The sequence below is a fragment of the Lissotriton vulgaris genome, unplaced genomic scaffold (genome assembly GCF_964263255.1).
Source record: "Lissotriton vulgaris unplaced genomic scaffold, aLisVul1.2 SCAFFOLD_2808, whole genome shotgun sequence".
NCBI classification, from domain to species: Eukaryota; Metazoa; Chordata; class Amphibia; order Caudata; family Salamandridae; genus Lissotriton; species Lissotriton vulgaris.
The window spans coordinates 23,679-44,226 of record NW_028243490.1 but is presented as its reverse complement, the minus strand read 5'-3'; the positions used below and the strand labels follow the sequence as shown (position 1 = coordinate 44,226).

Below are 20,548 nucleotides of genomic sequence, written 5' to 3'. Positions count from 1 at the left end.
ATAGAAATTCAAATCTAGTAAACAATAGACTCCGAAGAGACCTCCCGCTTGTCGACTACACAGAAACGGCATGGGAACAATACACAGACTTTAATAAAGGATTCTTTTTCTTTGTAGGCCCCGTCCAAAATAGTAAAGCAATACGTAGATTAACTAGAACACTTGAAGCAGTAGTACATGAAACTGCTTCCGCCTTAGGTAACTTAACAGAGGAACAGTCTGCTATGCGGATTGTTGTCCTTCAAAATCGTCTTGTGATTGACGTCATCTTGGCAGATCGAGGTGGAGCTTGTAAGGTCATCGGGTCAAGTTGCTGTGTTTTCATTCCAGAAAACGCGCCATCTGTATACAAAGCTATTACCCGTCTTCATAAAATTGCAAACCTGATACATCAGAATCCAGGCACCTGGACTTGGTCCGGTTGGTTCTGGACAACGTTAACTGCTTGGGGATGGAAGATCCTATCCTTCCTAGGCATTGGCCTAGTCATAGTATTCAGTTGCTGCCTGTGTCTACAGTGTGGGCCAGCGATTTGTGGACTATGTGCCACATCCTGCATTGAACATTCCAGTTTCCTCTCAAACCGTCAAAGAAAGAAAGATGAGCAAATGATGTTGCAAGAACAAACTGATCGATTCATGAGGATCGAGATATCATGAAGGGTCCGTAGGGAACAAGGAGGGAATGAGGAAATATAAATTTTTGGTCAAGATTGTGTTCCCTATCGTGTACCCCACCGTCTCCATGTACCAGCTTAAAGTACCTATAACTTCTCTCCTGTACCAGCTATGAAGACGCAAACACATTTGCGTCCAACGTTAACATGTCCTCTTTCAGACCCACCCTGAATGGGTTGAATAGTCCGTTCCTAAGTATGCCATGCCAACGTCTTTTTGTGGTGTACTTAACATGTTTTTCAGCTCTAGCTGAGTAGGCCCTGAATCTCTGCCATCGAGCCTTTTTCTTGGCTTCTGACTCCGAAAGCCTCAGCCCAGGCTGCCCCTGTACCCGTGAACTCTGACTTACTTCCAGCGCGGCCCATCGCGCTCAGCTCGGCCTGCTTCCTGCCAAGACTGACTTCAACCTTCGAAATATCTGATCTGCTCCTCGAAGATGCATTCCTGCCTACTAGCTTAAGTAAACATTCCCCAGCTGCAGAGCCAAAGGGCCGGCCACACTGTCTTTATGCAAGTAATTCATAGCTCCCGTTACCATGCTGCCATGGAAGGCCCAGGCCCCCACGCTTCTCATGCAGACACTTAGGCGCTTATACACGCACTCACAGTCAGTATAGAATAGCTTCTGCCCCAGAGACCTTTCCGCCCAGATAACTCAGTTCCTAAAACATCAGATATCAGATATGATAGAAGCACAAGTTGATCTGACATGCCAGACTTCTGTCTCTTTCCGTCAGTTCAAATGTCAAGTCCCCAGCACCCTCCAGCTTCACGTCATTCACACGTCATGCAGCTGCGCGCGCATCCAAGTTTCCAATTTCTGCTGACATTGCAACATTTCTGTTTAGTGCCACCCACCTGCGACACCTACCTGTGACGTTTCTAGCACACACCTCCAGTTCACGCCTAGTCCACGCCTCTTGATTACGTACTAGTAACACGTGGATGCTGTTATCTTCTCTCCTCTCAGCTGTTACGCCTACTGTATTACTTTTTATGGTGTAAATTAAGTATATAAGCTATGTATTGTCAATAAATTAGGGCTCTATCCCTTCTGACACCCGTGTGGTGGTCAGAATAAGATATCCTGGTCATGACCATTCCTTTTTAAGGAATAAAACCCCTAAGAACTCTAACACCACGGACCCTGTCTTCTTTCTTCCGATCTGAGTTATTATTGATTAAGTACTTACCTGCATAGAAATTAAGATGGTAAATTAATTATTTACGACAATTTCCCAAAGGTGTCTTAGCGCCCGCATTACCCTTCACCCCCCCGCATACCTCTTCACCCCCGCATACCTCTTCACCCCAATGGCATGAAAGGAAGTGACATCATATGATCTTTGACTCCGAGGGAGTGATGCCCCAAGACTGATTTTGTTGACATTACTGTCACTGAATCCTAGGGTATACCTCGAAGAGAATGTGTCGCTGAATTACAAGGGGATGAAGAAGAGATTTTAAAAATCAATAGTGTCAGGCCCACCGGTGCTAACTTGTAAGGGCCATATGAGGCTTATAAAATCGGTTATTGGCATGATTTAATCTCTATCATTGTTAATAACTTTTGATTTATGGTCACTTAAACAGAACCATCAAGTCTGTGGCAAGTGTACCAGTTCTGTACAAGCACACATTTTGTATTCAAACATGTCAGCAAGTTTTAAAAAGGGTTTTTTTTTATTTTGTATTATGAAAAGTGCACATTGCACTAATGAGTTTATTGAATGTTAACAGGGTTTATCGAAATGTTCTTTTGCTAGCATAGCTTTTACAACCACTATGGCCAGAAGTCGCAAAGGCTGTTCCAGTGGTCGCAACGAGCAAGCTAGGGGGTCAACGTGTGGCCCTCTAAATGACGGCCATGTTTTTCTCACACTTATTTGCACTTTTAAATCTACGCTACGTGCTCCAATATTCTCCAAGTTCATAAGGTGTGTGTAGAAAATTAATATATTCCACAGAAAATATTTACACGGAAAGAAATACGAATTCAAAAGAAACATTTGAATTTTGCTTTTCTCTCTGCACTAGAATGTGCACAATGCGGAAAAACCACATATAGGGTAAGGGGAATGTGCAATATGCGAGCAATGTGAGTGAACTGGGTACTTTAACGGTCTTAACTTACATTAGTTTCACTCTCATACACTTGGACTGTCAGTGAATCTTGTAGCTACTACAAAGTGTAAGCTTATGATACGCATCGTGGGATGAAGATATTCTTTCAAAATAAATTCTAAATAGTCCATGCAGGTATCATGCAGCTGCAATCTCGCAGCAAACTGTGTTCATGCCAGTATCCACCGCAGGGTGGTAAACCACTGGAGGTCCTGGCTGAAAATGTAAAACAAAAGGGGCAGGCAGCAACTCCCTCTGGAGCAGGAAGAAACAGTGGGACTGTAGCACACCAGATGCCCCAATGCAAAAGCTAAGTGAAGAAAGACTCCTGGTCCGACATCAAAGAAGCACCGTAACTAGATAGGTGGGCCAGCAAAAACAAAACCAACATTGGCAATTCCAAGTGGACTGGCTTTAATGTGCTGCCCCTTGGACTCAGATGCACGCCTCTCACTCTGTATTCACATGGGCACACTCGCACCCTGCACAAATACACCACTCAACCACCATATATTATGAACTTGACTCTGTAGTCACATCCCTTCTGCCCTGTACTCTTACATTGGCCACTGCACTCGCCCATCTCTCATCCCACACTTGACCCTTTGCCATGCTTTCACATACCACTAAAACAAAACTCACCCTGACGGCTCACCGGTCACTCACCCGTCTCACCGTTCACTCACCCGTCTCACCGTTCACTCACCCATCTCACCGTTCACTCGCCCGTCTCACCGTTCACTCGCCCGTCTCACCGTTCACTCACCCGTCTCACCGTTCACTCACCTGTCTCACCGTTCACTCACCCGTCTCACCGTTCACTCACCCGTCTCACCGTTCACTCACCCGTCTCACCGTTCACTCACCCGTCTCACCGTTCACTCACCCGTCTCACCGTGCAAGCACAACAGCTCATGCTACAAAGACGTTGCTCATATACTGCTCACCTTGCACACCTCACGCCCTCCAGTTGCATACTGCTTACCATGCTCTCCCACACTTGCACTCGTTCTGTCACTCTTCATAGAGAGAACACGGTCTTAACATCTGCGTTAAAGCTCATAACCTTGCTTAACTTTGTGAGGTGGCGACTCTTTCAAAATTAATTGTGATTTAAAGAAAGCATTTAAACATATCGGATCGCGTTCTATGTGATCTGCTAGTCTCTGAACAAAGCTGCAAAAACACAGTTTATGGACAGAATGCAGAACAATGTCTTGCATTCACCCCAGTACAAAGATCTGGGCCTAAATCCATCGTTTTGTTGCTCTCCACGCCACCCTAGGTCAGACACTGGCTATATGCAAATCAGCCTTGACCCTGTGCCTCATGGGAATAGTCCAGCCCGAACTACCAAGCCATGTCTTTCCTAGACCAGAATCAAGCATACAAGAACCGGTTTCTGGCTATCAGCCTTCTATAGCCTGGATAGCTTGACTCCAGTGATGTGGAGAGCCTGGGACTCGCGTCTGAGCATACCCAGCCCACTCGGGGTGAAAATTGCAAAAAACACAGTTGATGGACAGAATGCAGAACAATGTCTTACATTCACCCCAGTACAAAGATCTGGGCCTAAATCCATCGTTTTTTTTGCGCTCCACATCACCCTAGGTCAGACACTGGCTATATGCAAATCAGCCTTGACCCTGTGCCTCATGGGAACAGTCCAGCCCGAACTACCAAGCCATGTCTTTCCTACACCGGAATCAAGCATCCAAGGACCGGTTTCTGGCTATCAGCCTTCTTCAGCCTGGATAGCTTGACTCTAGTGATGTGGAGAGCCTGGGACTTGCGTCTGAGCATACCCAGCCCACTCAGGGTGAAAATTGCTGATCTTTTGACTGGGTGTGAGTGTTTGATTCAGATGCTCCGTCCATCACCACTCCGTTTTGTACCACTTTTGGCCGCCATAAGTGTGGCAGGGTATGCTCAGACGTGAGTCCCTTGCTCACTTTGCCACTAGATTCAAGCAAGCCGGGCTGAAGACGGCTGGAATGCCAGAAACCGGTCCTCGGAAGCTTGTTTCCGGTCCAGGGAAGACCTGGCTTGGCAGTTTGGGCTGGACTGTTCCCATGAGGCACAGGGTCAGACTGATTTGCATATAGCCATGTCTGAACTGGGGTGGCAGAGTGGGTTAAAGAACGGTGATGGATTAAACCCAGATCTTTTGACTGGGTGTGAGTGTTTGATTGATTCAGATGCTCCGTCCATCACCACCCCTTTTGTACCAGTCTCTGAACAAAGGCAATAGTCGATCTCAAGAGACCAGGGGGCAGATGTATCAAGATTCCATTTTGCGATTCCTAAATAGCGATTTTTAAGGAATTGCTATTTAGAATTCGCAAAATGGAATGTATGAAAAAAATCGCTATTTTTTTGCGATTCCTTAATCTTCCTTATTTGCAAATTCGCATTTTGCGAATTCTCAAATAAGGAAGAATTTCCCATGCATTCTTATGGGCCAGGAGGCCCATAGGATTGATTGTGAAGTAATTCTCAAATTGCGAATTCGCAATTTGCTAATCGCAATTTGAGAATTATTTCAAGGGTGCAGGGGTGTCTCATGAACACCCTGCTGCACCCCTGAAACTTACATGTGTGTGCATATGGCGCACATACATGCCCTATGGGCATGTATGTGTGTCACATGCCCCCTTCAAAATTGCCAAATTGTGAATTTTGAAAGGATTTCGCAAATTAACACCAACCTCAAGTAGGTGTTAATTTACGATTTCTTAACCTGAATTCGCAATTTAAAAAAGCTTCATACACGGCATTTAAGGAATCGCAAAATTGCCATTCCTTAAATGCTTAAGCAAAATAAGGAATCGCAATTTTTTGCGATTCCTTATATTGCTAGTTTTACATACATGCCAAAAGATGCAAATGTCCGTTTGCGATTCGTTAAGGCCGAAATTCTGCGAATTTCGGCCTTAACGAATCGCAAAAGGCTTGATACATCTAGGCCTAGGCACACTGCCGGCTGCAGGGGAACAGAGAGGAGGCAGAGGAAGAGGGGAGAAACACAAAGATGGCAATATCGTGAGAACAAAAGGAAGAAGAGGAGAGAAGGGGCACAAACAAGTGCTACAATCAAGAGGCACAAAAAAGACCACCGTGAGAGTGGCGGGTTGTAGAAAAGTATGAACGAGGACAGGGAGAAGGACTCATGAAATGAGAAAGTATTGAGGATTATGGAAAACTCTGTGATGCAGATGACCTACATTGCAACAGGAGAGTTTCTTTTGTTTTCTGGGCAACTGTTTTGCTATTTGTGTTCTTTTTTTTAAATGTATCTACCTTTAGAAGACCATCCCTCTAGCTTGAGTTGGGTATAAATAGACAAAAGAAAAGCGTGGAAAGAGATGGGGCACACTGAAGAGATGGCAAAAGCTGTACCAAGTGTCACAGAGGGGGTGGGGATTCATAGGAAGGGACAAGAAAGTATTAATTAAGGGGTATTGAGTGCCTGAGGTGGTACTGTGGGTGCGAAGACAGGTGGAGTACAACCGCAGCAGGCAACGGTTAAGTACGTGTCCGCATCAGGCGGCACAGCACCTCTATGCACACGGACCGTAGCATGCAGAGAGCTCGGACTCCCTGGAGTCACCCAGTAATTTGTAGGTAAGGACTGACTATTTGGACCACATTCTCCTCCGGACCACTTTGCCAATCAAGGAGCCCATATTTAGGCAGGCTGGCTGACCGATGTACCTCTTCCGGTCAGTTGCTATCTGTGAATCCTACATAGTAAAGCAGCCCTGGAGCAAGAAGGCGGCAGGTACTGGTATCGCAACCTGGAGCAGAATAATCTACAAACATTCTTTGGCAGCTCCGTAAACCAGTTTCAACTGGGTGGCCATGTTGGCTAAGGAGATATCCCTCTCAGCCAATGGAATTGAAGTATTCTTGAGAGTTTCCCCATGCCTGCTGCTGCACCATCTCATTTTAACACATCAAGCATCACAGGTGAGGGGTAAATCCCTAAATAGGAGTACTCTTTCAGGAAAAGCAAACAATTTCTGACCAATCCAATCACGTTAGCTTGGCTGCTAACTGGGGTAGATTCAAACTCTCTCTCTGAAGAACTCCTGGAAGCTCTTTTTTTAGGTTGATCACATGAGGTCTGGCGACGCCTGCTGCTTCAAGCCAGACCAAAAGAGCGCCTTCCACCGGCTGGGGAGTGCAGTGGGTTCTTGCCTGAAGAAGAAAACAAATAAAGGGTGATTTATCTACATCAGAACATACCAAGGAGTTTCTATCAAGACCATGTTCTCTCTAATCAATATGGATCAGTCCAAATCTGGACTTTCTGGGGTCAGACCCAGAAAGATTGTAATCCTACTTTGTAAGACTTTAAAGACACTGCGGAATTCTTCAGTATAATGTCAAAACAATTTTAAGACTGTGCAGCAATACTATATTTTTTTCAAGGCTGAAGTCCTGCTGTGGAATACATTATGCAGTATTTTGTTCACTCTCAAAATTCAAAGAGACGACACTGGTTTTTCCGTGCATCAAATATAAATCCGAATACAAAGAAAAACCAGCGGAAAGCTTTTACACTAATTAAAGGGAAATACGATGTGGATATTGGAATAATGCCTGGACCGTTTTTTGTGACAAATCTGTGTTTGATCATTTCAGAATTAGTCCAATTACTGGCATAAATGACTCTGAAACATGAAGCAGAGGTCTCAAATGAGTTGGCTAGCAAGACGTGTTTACTGGTGGCACCTTGAGTTCAAATTCAAATGCAAAAATAAAAAAAAATACAAGAATAAAAAGTCACTTCTGGCTGCTTTGGATCTTTGTGCTGTCTTTTGTGTGCTCTGTTTCCTCTCTCCTATTATTGGAGGCTGACCTTTCACTTCCTTCTTGTTCCCTGACTCATCAACCCACTCACTTCTTCTCTTCTTATGTCAGCGGTGAACATGCTTTGAATTTCCAATTGCATTTTTCATCCTATGGTGAGTTCTTCATCTGAACTCAACTTCCTCTACTTCTGTAGTAGTATTCTACAGTCTTCTGATAACTTTGTGGAACAACGTATTTTTTCTGTCCTCAGTTTTCTATTGTTTTTTATGACAGAAAGTGTGTTGTGCCGTCTTAGACCTGACATCCTTGGTTAGGTTCTCCCATAATTTTAAGCCTTCACTCTCCTGTTTGTCTGTCATCGCGTTTGCTGGTTTGAGGACATGTACTTTTAAGCTTTACATGTCCTAGCAGTGAAAATCTAAATTCGTTTTTCACTATTGCAAGGCCCACCTCTCCCATATAATAACATTGTAGTTATCTTATTCAATTTAATAAGCTATAACTTCCAATTGGGAGCAAGTCGATGGGTTGAGTTTGGCATCTAAAGAGTTGTAATTAAAAGCTCTCTTTAATGGTAAAGTCAGATTTTTGTCACAATTCTGAAAATTCCACTTTTAGGAAGTTGGCATTTTCTTGTCCTAATCATTTGGTGCCTCCAGCCTGAACTTAGGTCACCTGACCACGTGTAGTTGGCAGTTGGTCTCTGTGTATTGCTCCCAGACAGTGAGACAAAGGGAAGATAAGTGTTTTGACAGGGCAGGTCTCTGAGTTAACAAGGGGGAGGAGTTGTCACCTACCACACTTCCACATCACAAAGGCGCTGCCTGAGCACTCTCACAAAGGGTTTGTCACTGGTCTTTTGTATCCCCAGACAAGCTGGGGCCAAGATAAGAAGGAAGGGGATGCCTGAAACCTCAGTGGGGTGGAAATCCCTAGCAACATTCTCCACTTCAAAGTGGGCACCGGGTATAAATGTTGGACCCTGGACCAACCTCTTCAGCACACATGTGGATCTGTGGTCTCTGCCATGAAGGACTGCTGTGCTGCTGAAAGGATTGCTGTGCCGCTCTGCTGGACTGCCGCTCTGCTGGACTGCCCCCCTGCTGTTCTGACCTGCTGCCCTACTCCCTGGGCTAGTTGGCTGGCCTCCTGATCAGAACCCTCATGGACATAACCGTATTACCACAACCTTGACCCCATTACCTGGACCCAGCCCTCTGCCACCTGTAAGTCATACCATGCAAAATGGTACTGCCCCAGTCCTCGATACCTGAAAGTGGGCATAAAGGTGCTCTAACAGTCCATCTGTGCACCCAGCAGAACCGACGCATCGCCTCTGCTGCTCAACACAACCCCAGCGCATTGTCTCTGCTGTGTGAACGTTCTTGGGGCAAGGACTTCGCATCAGGAATCAGCCATTACAATGCAGCTGTTACCCCGCATATCCTTCACCATGCATTTTTTTCCTACATATATGTTGTACTGTTGGTAAGGGCATATGCTGGTAATGGTGGTAAAGACCCCTGCGTGGTCAAGGCTATTGATGATGTTAGAGGTGCGAAGAGATCCTTCCGCTTCCTCTTGATATGTGCTGTGCATCACAAGAGTTGCCTCTTAGTCGTCCTCTTAACCCCTTCGATGCTCATGACGAGCTCAGCTCGTCATGAGGCACGGTTGAGCTGTGCTCATGACGAGCTGGGCTCGTCATGAACAATGGAATAACTCGGGACCCAGCACAGGAGGGGATAACCATAAGCAGCGATGGTGTTAAGGTAAGGGGGACTGGGCCTGTGACGGGTGGGGATGGATTTTGGGTTTAAGACTGGGGGTAGTTTTATTTTTTTAAGGAATTTGGGGCCAGGGGGAGGTCACGCCAGCATACAAATTTAGGGTTCAGGGCAGGGGCTAGGTATTTTTGAAAGTGCTGGGGGTCAGGAGGGGGTTGCACGGGGGTTTAGTTTTAGGGATTAGGGAAGGGGTCGGGAATTTTAAAAAAGGGTCGGGCGAGGGGGCGCTCAGGACTGGCTTGAGGACTGAGGGCAGGGGTCAGGGAAAACGTTTATCATGCATAAGCCTTTTCACATACATACTTTACAACAAAATATGGTTAAGAAGCGTGCATGGTAAAGGTTATGCATGGTAAAGGCATTCATGTTGTAACACATGCGTGGTAGAGGCATGCGTTGCAATGGAGTGTATTGTTCCGTCATACAACCCTTCACATCGCCCTCGCAGTCCACTCTAAATCACTGCTGTGCAACACATCCTAGATGTAGGTCCTTGCATTGCAAACCTCTCGTCGATGACTGCCTCTATGGCAATGCAGGACTCCTCATGCAAGCCCTGCAACTTTTTCGGAACCAGCGGGTGAGCGACGCAGGACCTCGCAATGCAGCTTCTCATCTCCTTGGAACTGACGCTGCGTGACACATCTCTGACCCGGACCTTGCATCGCCTTGGCTGCATGACACATCATTGGTGCAGGACTCTGCAACTCTTGGCAGCCAGGATTTAACATACTCTTGTTCAGCGGGCCTAACTGGGTCCCTGCAGCCAGCCCATGCTCCATGGCGGGTTAGCCCTAATGCGCTACCAGATATCCACAGGTGGTGCTTTGTGCTTTTTGATGCTATTTTTAATGTAACATTTAAAATTGCATATCTCGGGGGTCTACTGATTGGGTTTTGTACATTTAGCTTTTGATTTATTTATTAAAATGTACTCTGTTTCTTAATTGGTGTGGGATTTTCTTGTATTGTTTTCAATTTATCACGGTTTGAAGTGCTGCATAAATGCTCCCTCTAAGTTGAGCCTGACTGCTCTGTGCCAAGCTACCGCACGGTTAAGCACAGGTTAATTTGGAGTTGTCTTGTACCTTCTCCATGACCAGGACTGTGGTTCCTGCTTTAGAAGGATTTCACCCCCTTAAACCAGAAACCCAATTTCTTACTTGCCTCTTGCCTGTTTGTACTCTAGTGCGGTTTCCTTTTTTCTCTACTGCCCTCAAAGGCAGCAAGTTGGTACTTGCCATGCAAATTGTATTTCTTCTTGGTGCCTCAGGGTTCTGAGATGGGGCTGAAAATGACCTTTTAACTGGAATATAGTTACCCACGCTGTCTGTCCTGCCTGAGTCCATGGCGCCCCATCCCAATATTCCATTTGCCAGAGGCTATTCATGTACACAGCGTTGCCCTCATGGCAATAACAATATGAAGGATTTTGGGTTGAGCAACTAAAATACTTGGTTCTGATACCCGAAGGCCTGCTTTTCAATTCTACACTGGCCAAAATTGTTAGATCTGTGGATATCATTGTATCTACCGCTGCAACAAGTTTGGGAGTGTTTTGAAATAGGCAATCCCCTAACTAGGGCCTCGTTAGCATTGCTTTTGGAAGACTAGGAATGCCCCCATCTGGGTATTGAGTAGTGCAGAAAACCACTGGGTTTTCCATGTGAACATTTTATCAATTAATTTTGCGAAATTTTCATGGTGAAAATACCAAGTGGAATTTGCATGGACAAACCAACAAAACAGGTCGGATCCAGGGAAAATTTGCTAAATTCAAGTGTAGTGACTTCAGTTCCACATGTTAGTCTTCATTCCGAACTTGGAAAACCCATATTCCTTCGGTTAGATTGCCAATGGGGAAAAAACCTCAAGGTGTGGGAAGGGATTTTCCAAAATCATGTTTCGCCTCATGGTAAATCTGGTTGGATAAGGGTGAGGTCCTTAGTATCTTCACTGCCAACCTGGTGCTTGATGGAGGGGGATTTTACTGCAGATGCTTAAATAGACTATTTATATGGGGAAACGTCCCTGCTAATCAATCCAATGTTAGACGTTGTGGCATTATATACATCCCTCTTATCGAATGCAAGAAAATGAACACCTTCAGGATTACTCACCTAAGTGATGATGTAGTCAGCAAGTCTTGATTTCATAAACATGATCACCTATCCCTTGCTGTTAATACTATGCTTGTATTGGGAAATAAATGTAGTTCAATAATGGAAATGTAACAAAACTTTCTAAATCTAAAAACCTGTAAACTAATATTTTGCCACTCACATTGCTTTGCTCGGATATTAGCTTTGTGTGAGACGAAGAGAGCCTAATACTTGGAACTTCTTTGTATTTGTGCTCTTTGTGACTGTGACCTCTGCCTCAATTCCATAGGGTATGGCCTTCACGCTGGAAGAAAGGCTTCAGCTTGGTATTCATGGCCTTCTCCCTCCCTGCTTCCTGAGTCAGGATGTCCAAGTACTTCGTGTGATGAAAAGCTACGAGACCAAATCAAGCGACCTGGACAAGTGAGTAAAACTGCAGTATGCGATCTGCCCCATCTTTTGTAATCCTCAAGAGCAATCGAGTCTCAAACTCAACCAAGTAGGAATGCTCCATTTATGTGTAGGGCTCCCGGTTTTAATGTATTTATTTTTTTGACATTTCTGTCTGTATTTATCCATATTTATTTTTTGCTAATCTTATCTGTATTTATCCATAGTTATCTTGGGTTTTGTGGGAAAATGAAGCTAAAATTTGTATATTTCCACATTCATTTAACTGGTAAATATGCACTTATGCTTGAATGCCTACTAGGTTTCAATGCTGCAAACACCCGCAGAAGATAAATCAATGCACAAGAAAATACACACATTTCAGCATCAACCTTGTGCATACCTACTGCTCCTAAAGAATCTTTACTAAAAGACCTTTCTTTTTTGGCCTCCTTACCTTTCAATCCACACAGTACTTAGAATTACTCAAAATGCAACCCGATATTCGTTTTTATCCACATTTAAATATAAATACAGACAAGAAAATAAATGTTTTTTTCTCTATCTGTAAAAACGGAAAACAGGGAGGCTTATTTATGTATGAGTATTTGAGTTCTGTGAAAATAGGGCACAAAGCCATTGAATAGTACGGGAAGTAGTACTACATGAGCTCTTTTACATACTCTTTCATGCCGATGTGAATCGGCTCTGAAACGTCCAACTCTCTATTAGTAATACTCGAAACTGGGCACAGCCCCTTCTTTTTCTATTAACTGTATATCAAGAGGACCATAACATTCCCAATGTAGAAGTTTTGTGACGGATTGATAGTCATATAAGAGGACATATAAGACTACCACAGAAGTACTTGTTTGTGTACTCTTACATGGTATTGTGACTCTGCACCAGTTTGCTGGATGCAGGTGGATTGATGGCTGCATACTTAGTAAAGTGTTGTATGCAACAGTAAACCTGGAGATCAAATAGCGCTAAGTCATGTTTCAGGGTGATGTGAAAATGGAAAGTAGGGTCTCATCCCTTACTGTTTTTCTCAGCTAACCAACGTATCATCCTCGCCGACAGTTCGTTCTGGGTTCAGGCACTACCTATACAGCAGATATCAACTCTCAATGGGTCTCAGGAGGCGCACCAGGTCCTGTGCAGGCAGCAGAACATCATTTCAGGAATGGGGGGCTTCAGGGCACGAGATGGTACCAGGCAGATTCAGAGGCGCAGCTGCCTCATCGTTCATTGGCCACACTGCAAGCCACGCCGGCTCCGATTCTGCGATCCCCAGAGTGTGTAATACCGGGGACATGGAGAGCTGGTAGGCCGATTCTCCAGCCAGTGTCCTAGATTCCACCTCAATCTGGTAGCGAGCGGGGAGGGTTAGGGGGGCAGACACAGGCCGGCACTAAACCTCGGGCAAAGGGGGTCTTCCATCCCGTCACATAGGTCCGCGATCTTTACGGCCAACAGTGCCGCAGGAGCCAACACTGCCCCCGGCCGCAGATTCTCCACAGCAGAGCCGGCGCCACATTTCCATTTATTGCATCACGTTTCCCTCCAGGATCCCCAGGCGACATACAGCACAGTGGGGGCAGATTTTAGGGCAGTAACAGCAGGATGCGTAGGATACTACAGGATTAACGATGGGTCGGCCGCAGAACTCCTCAAAGCACATCCAGTGCTACCGCCATCTTCAGATTCTTACATATCAACAGTTTCCTTCTGGTTAATAGATTATCTTCCATTAGATTCTCACCACTCCTCTAATCTGCGAGTCAGCACAGTGATTAACAGGATCGCAAGGTATGCAAGCATATGATGTGCTTGTTTTTTTTGTTGGCAAAAAATAAACACGCGGCTGACTTTGCTAAAGACTAATGTGAATAAAAAAGTGCGTACCACCTGATGAGGGAGAGAGTGTCACGCCGCCGGTAAAAGATCAAATTCTAGTGGGCGAGGCCAAAAGGAGACAAGGCGGCAACAAGGAGTGACTAAGAATCCTCCTTTACAATCACAAACCAGCGTTTTGCATTGAAGATGATGCTGGCCAATTATAAAGATGGGCGAGGCTTCAACTCCGCCTCCGAGAGCTTCGGAATCTGTATCGATTTCAAGAAACTCTTGAATGCCGAGAGCAGCGCATGCACTGCTTTCGACAGCCGAGACCAAAAAAGATGGACCTTGCTTCAGTATCAGACTTCATGAAAGTGTACGGCTTACCAGGAGCTCTGCTGGCCTCTAGAGCCAGAGTCCAGGTTCTCTCGTACTTACTTCAAGCCTAAACTGCAGATTGCTTCCAATTGATCTAGTACTTGAATGTGGGTTTGGCAAGCAGATAAGGAGCCAATGGCATGGAGCGTTTGAGACTGTATTTGATGCCACTTAAGCCCTCTTCCCATGTTTTGATGTGGCGTGTGCAAGTCAGTGGCTAGAGTGTACTTCCTGAGGCAATGATATCACTATTTGCACCTGTTACGTGATAGTTATCATTGTTGGGAACTCCCATCCCACCCTACAAGTCTCTGCGGCATGGCACGGTTTACCAAACTAAAGGCTTGCACATAGCAGAGTTGTGCTATTATCCTTTGAGTGTCAGGTGTAACTATGATGTAAGTTGGAAGGGGCCCTGGCTGGTGGTGGCAATGCAGTATTTGTCGGTACAGATGCTACCCTTGAATGATGTTTAACGGCCTCCCCTTACATCCAGTGGCATGGGAAAAACAGTCCCTTCCAATTTTTGTTTTTAATTCATGTGAATTTTCATGAACGTTGTGTTCATGGTTACTGCAATAACTGTTACTAACTTTGGAGCATGCGCGCATGAATGATATTGTTTGTGATCCTCTTCAAACCGCTTGTTAGTTACTCTGGGCTGATCACGACCATTTGTTCGTATGAATCGGCGAGTAAGAGCTGGAACGTGGCCGCGGTTGACAGAGAAACAAAGTCTCATTCTCTACATCTTCTGTCTTTGTGGGCGAGGTGTGGCGCAACGGGCAAAGCGAGGCTCATGGTTTGATTACCGCCGGCAGCTCAGCTCAGCATCATGTGACTCTGGGCAATTGCTCACTTAATCTCCCCACAGGCTTTCCAGGACGTGGATGCCCTTAGGGGTAATAAGTTTGCGATTTGCAAATCTGGAATTTTTATTATTGTCTCCATGAACTGGCAGAGGAACTAGTTAGTATGTCGCTCAGAGATTGAACACACGGCCAACTGCTTCTAGGCAGAAACCAACTTACTTCATTCTGGTAAGAAGGCAGGGGCGATTTCTCCTCAGGGCGTTGAGGCTCCACCCCCCTACCTTACAGCTCAATGTCTGTCACCATGCGTAATAAACAGAATTGTTTTAAAATAACCGTCAGTGCTTGGCCTTTTCCTCGCTCCGGGTATCAGTCAGCCAGGCTCTGTGCGACATCAGAAATAATGGGTTGTACGTATGGCGATGAAGGATTGACGCCATGACGAAGGGCTTAACTTCACAGCCCTTTGGTACAATGTAAGTGGAGCTGAAATTAAGTCAGCGCCTTTGCGCATGAAGAGGCTAAGGGTCCTTTTAGCTGCAGAGACATTACTGGAGGTGCTTGGGCTGACCATCGAGGCACTCACAATTTGGAGCATGGAATTGTGTCTCACCACTTTTAAAGTTCACCAGCTGCCACTGTGAGAAGGTAAGGGATTGTCTCACAGAAATCCCTCTTGCCCAAACTTTGTAGGTTGGATTTTAAGACTGGAGGAGGCATGGACTCTGATTTTAAGTAGAATCCTGCCCAGCTGCGTAGGACTGGACATATAAACTGGGCCTCCACTCTAGCTAGAGGAAGGTCTTTGGCAATAATTAATAATAGAGCTGTGCGAAGCCTGCTTTGGTGTTTCTAGAATGTGGATCTCAGCGCTGGCGATCTCTTCTTGGTTGGGAACAAGCCTGAAGGGCCTGCCGAAGCTCTGCTTGCGCTGCTGCTCAATGTCTTGTCTGCATGGAAACTCCCAGCTATCCCAAGAGGTCTGGGACGTGAACATAGTGCTTAGGAGTCTTTAACTATGTGAAACTCATACTGTCAAGTGTATTGTGGTAATATGAAAGTTTTGATTCTTTGCTAAACAAAACACTTGCGATCTACTCCGACATTCACATCTTTTTTGTGTTGTGTTGTGTTGTGTTGTACCCTGACTCAACCCTACACCTCATTCTTTCATCTAAGCCGCAATTTCTCGTCCACAGCAACCCAGAGAGCGAAGAAGGCTTGGGAGGCCACTTTTCTCTACGCGTGCGTGCCTCGTGTCCTGGCTAGTGGTGAACACCACCAATCCCACCCCAGAAAATGGTTGGTTGTCCCCGTGACCCCAAGGATTAAGGGGAAAAAAATACCTCTTCTCTTTGTTCATAGCACAAGTCCACTCATGCAGCATCAAAGTATTTCACAATACAGGCATGGACATAAGGACATTTTTAACTCTTCTCAATAAGATAAAGCACTAAAAAGGGCACTCAATAGTCTCTCAAGCATGTGACCAGGAAGGGGGGGGGGGTCAGGTCAAGGTACCTACAACCTCTGGTGACCAGAAGCTCTGCACCTGTGGCCTCTTCAAACTTTGCAGTTTCCCATTGTTGGATGTCAACTGTGCCTGTGTCAGCATTTTACTTACATTTCCACTGCTTCTCATTATGAAGAATATTCCTCTTTTGGGAAGTGACATTTGCCACGTGTAGCCTGGTTTGTGTGTTTTTGAAAGACTTCTGTGCTTTTATGAATTTCAGTGGAAAGCTGGAACATGTACTGTTTTTGATTTACAGTACGCTTATGTTGTTAATCTTATTGTTTGATTGGCGTTGTTGTTATGACACTACTGGGACTAGTGTTAATGGTTTGTTGATTAAACATCAACCGAGCGTTACACAATTGAGCCCTATGGTGTCGTTATGACTTGTTCCTGTAAAATATGCAACGATGACTTACACATGTTTAATTTCACTTAAACCCTTAATCTTCTGGATCATACTTGGGAGTTTTCAGCACACCCTAAATGTCATTTTCTTTTGTTTTTCAGATATATCATACTGATGACCCTCCAAGACAGAAACGAGAAGCTGTTCTACAGGGTGCTGACATCTGACATAGAGCGCTTCATGCCCATAGTCTACACGCCCACCGTCGGCCTGGCCTGTCAGCAGTACGGCCTGGCCTTCAGAAGGCCCCGGTGAGACATCTCTGAATGTGCCTTTGTTTGCAGGACACTCCCTTCTTTCTGTGTGGCCAGGCCATAAAAGTATTTTCTATTCTGCAAGCGAAGAACTCCCATGTTGCGTTCTGTGTATTGTTTTTTGAAGCAAAGCTGGTGTTTTACTGTTTTTTTTTTTTGCTGAACACTTCTAACACGTTTTTGTTCTGAAATTCAGAAAAAATCACTTCTCATCTCTTTCATCTTTTATTTGCCTTCGTTTTATGATGACCCAGCTCTAGAAATTATATTGCCTTTTCAAGATTCACAGAAGCCGCCTTTCTTCCCGCCATTCAATGACGTAAACATAAAAATTCAGCATCATTTTTGTTTTTATGAATCTGAAATATTTTATTTCATGTTAGACTTCTTGCCACTAATTTTGAACCACCCACTGACTCGGACTCTTCAAGGATAGGACTGTATTTACAGCACCACTACCCCTAATTGTGACCAATTGCCTATTTGAAGCTATTTATTTATGCTTTATTTGGGATTGCATGCCCATCATTTGCTGGAATATATATTTTTAAATGTGATCAATCATCAATCCATATGGATTTATAAGGTGTGAGGCTAATCACCTATAGGTTTTCCAGGCGTGTGCAGGTCCTGGAGGCTTATTCGAACAGCCAGGTCTTGAGGGCCGGTCGAAATTCCATAAGTGAGGTGATGGTCCTGTCCTGAGGTGCGTGGGGAGACTGTTCCAAATCTTTGCTGCTATGTAGGAGAAGAAGCGTCCCTTCGGTAGATACGGGCAGTACGGACAAGTGAAAGGGAGGAGGAGCATAGTCTTCTCGACGGTGGGTGGAAGTTCAGGCGGTGGTTAATGTACGCAGGTCCTTGGTTGTGTAGAGCCTTGTGTGCGTGGGAAGTGTGTTGAATACATTTTGTTTGTTATATGTTTTTTCTCTCCCATAAGTTCCTCCAAAGTGAGAGGAGTGAAGAGGCCGACTACCACATGCTCATTAATTTGATGACCAATTCATAGAAGTTGAGTAAGTCAATGGACGAGCCACCGTGACTCTCCACCACTTTGACACCAAGAGGCCTGTCCACGTATAAGCAATGAGGCCAAAAAATAACCAGCTGCCAGTCATTGCCAGCCTTCTCGCCAGCATCCACAGCACGTAGGCCCTCCCTGGTAGAGAGTAAGGAGTGCCAGATGCTAGAAAACCTGTGCACTCTGACAAACACTAGTGCAGGCCGTGGAGAACGAGAGAGTTGTAAATCTCACCATTCACTCAGCTGGCTGCATAACAGGGCTCCCTTCCTTCATTAGTCAGTCACACCCTGCTCATCTTCAGAGAACTCTTAAGAACCTTCTTCTTTTAACCACCTTCACTAAAGTAATCTCAAAGGGAAAATGACTTTACTCGCCCAGATGGGAGAATCCACCTCTCCTGGGGTGAGGGGGAGCTACTTTGCATTCACCTTTTTTATTCCTAGGCCATTTCTATTCACTATTAGTTTTTAATGTAGTTCCCTTCCTTCCTTCCAATCCACAGCTAGTTATCTCACCCTTTTCCTTATCACAACTCTACTTTTATTCTGAGAGCCACCACAGCCTAATTCCTACCCCCCCTCACAACTCTCAAAGGTTCAGAATACTTCGTCATCCCTTTGCAAATTTTTTTGAAGATGCGTAATGTTTACTGGTTTTTCTGATTTTCCACATCATTCAATCTCTTCACACTCCACTTTTATCAAACCTTTTTCTATGCTCTTCGGGTTTTTCGTTTGATCTCACTCTCCTTTCTTTTTCATTTATGCCTTCAGCAAAAGTAGCTTCACTTATTGCCAATTTAGCTCAGTTTTCTCCTTCTCAGCAATTCAAAAGGGGAATAAGCTGTTACATCATGTTTGGTTGTTCAATAAATCCTCACCATCAGATCAACAAACTCTTCATACGTTTTTCAATTTTCCACCGACATCTAAATCCTTACAATCGTATTTGCTCATTCTACTAACCCATACATTGACTTCCTCATGTCCATAGTACAAAATTGTGCACCATTATCCGACATTAGCTCATCTGGATAATCCTCGCTAATGAATACTTTTCCCTGGATCTGATTACCTTAAGAATATGCACCCCATTCCTGAACGCGGCCTAGAATCATTTAGAGAAATAATTCACTATTCTCATTCTAAAACTACTTTGCGTTCATTTGGCACATCAGTTGGGCCCCTGATATCAACTGCAACCTTAACCTACGGTTCAATCAGTATTTCCACAGGTTACAATGGTTGACTATTTGATTTCTGATTCTTCTCACTATTGCTACGTCTCATACTCTAGTGCTGGAACTCCTGTCTGCGGCTATTAGTACTTCAAAGGAGTCTAAAGGTATTACCACACCATGAGCACCACTGAAATCCTTTCTGTATTCACTCGGACCCTCACTATTGTCCCTCTTTCACTACAGGCTTAGATGTCACTGATCAAGACAGTCTCGTATTTTGCAGGATACAAAATTAACTGGTGCAAAGGGAACAGCAGATTTTGCAAATCACTATCAAAGCATGCCTAGCTGATTTCCCCATGAGATGGATATCCAAAGACCTAAAAGATCTGGCTATTTTACTCAGTCCCGGCCTATAACAGGTCATCCAACCGGACGATCGTGAGCGATCGGTAGCTTGGCGACATTTTAGTGCACTTCGATGCCCTGCATGAAAAGTAGATGTGGCCTGTCATTATTGTGTTGTTTATTTTTGGCCTCTGGCAATGCTTTCCCGCCCTCACGCAAACAAACTGCACACAACTGGCTGAATTAAACTTCTATGGGGTGAATATGTACATATGTAAAGCTGAAACAATGGAGACCTAAAGGGTTTCTACCATCATTTTTTTAACGTAGTCTGAAACACCTGCTTTCATTTTCAAGCAACAGCTTTTCCTTTTCAATGAAAAGAAAATATTTGGCCCAAAAGGTACATACGAGTTTCTAGATAAATGCAAACTATTTGGTCTCTAATATTCTCTTTCCATTTTAGTTAATATGCTAAATCTGTACTAAGGTGGCAGATTCGGGGGGCATGGCCAAGTGCCGATCATGGTGGACGTGTAGCTCCGGAGCTCCGTCCTTAGCCCGAAATAATAGCTGATTATCCTGCAATCCTGACCTGCAACTCACCTGCACACGGTGCACAGAAGCCCCGGGAGCGACCGGCGTGCAGCGGACGGGTGCTGCTCCTCCACGGTTCGCACCGGTAGAGCGCCGTGACCATGGTGACTGCTGCGGCCTGTAGCACAGAGTGAAGCCTCGGCCTCGATTTGTGGACTGCCCGACCCACCCTAGGTCACTGACTCACTCCAGGAGGGGCCCCAGTCCGGAGATACGGCGGACTCTCTACCGCGACACCAGGACATACTGCGGGGGCCCTCCCCGCGCCACATGTGGCCTCCTTACCTCCT

General features: G+C 45.0%; 1 protein-coding gene across 1 annotated transcript in view; it reads left to right on the top strand.

Moving 5' to 3' along the window:
* Positions 1-19,595, top strand: part of LOC147668332 (uncharacterized) — a 196,036-nt gene extending 176,441 nt beyond the window's left edge. Inside the window, exons 3-4 of the mRNA XM_086948592.1 lie at positions 11,798-11,931; positions 16,957-19,595. Coding sequence (XP_086804718.1) covers positions 11,798-11,931; positions 16,957-17,110 — 288 coding nt within the window. The 3' untranslated portion in view covers positions 17,111-19,595. The remainder of the gene's footprint in view (positions 1-11,797; positions 11,932-16,956) is intronic.
* The last annotated feature ends 953 nt before the right edge of the window (positions 19,596-20,548 follow it).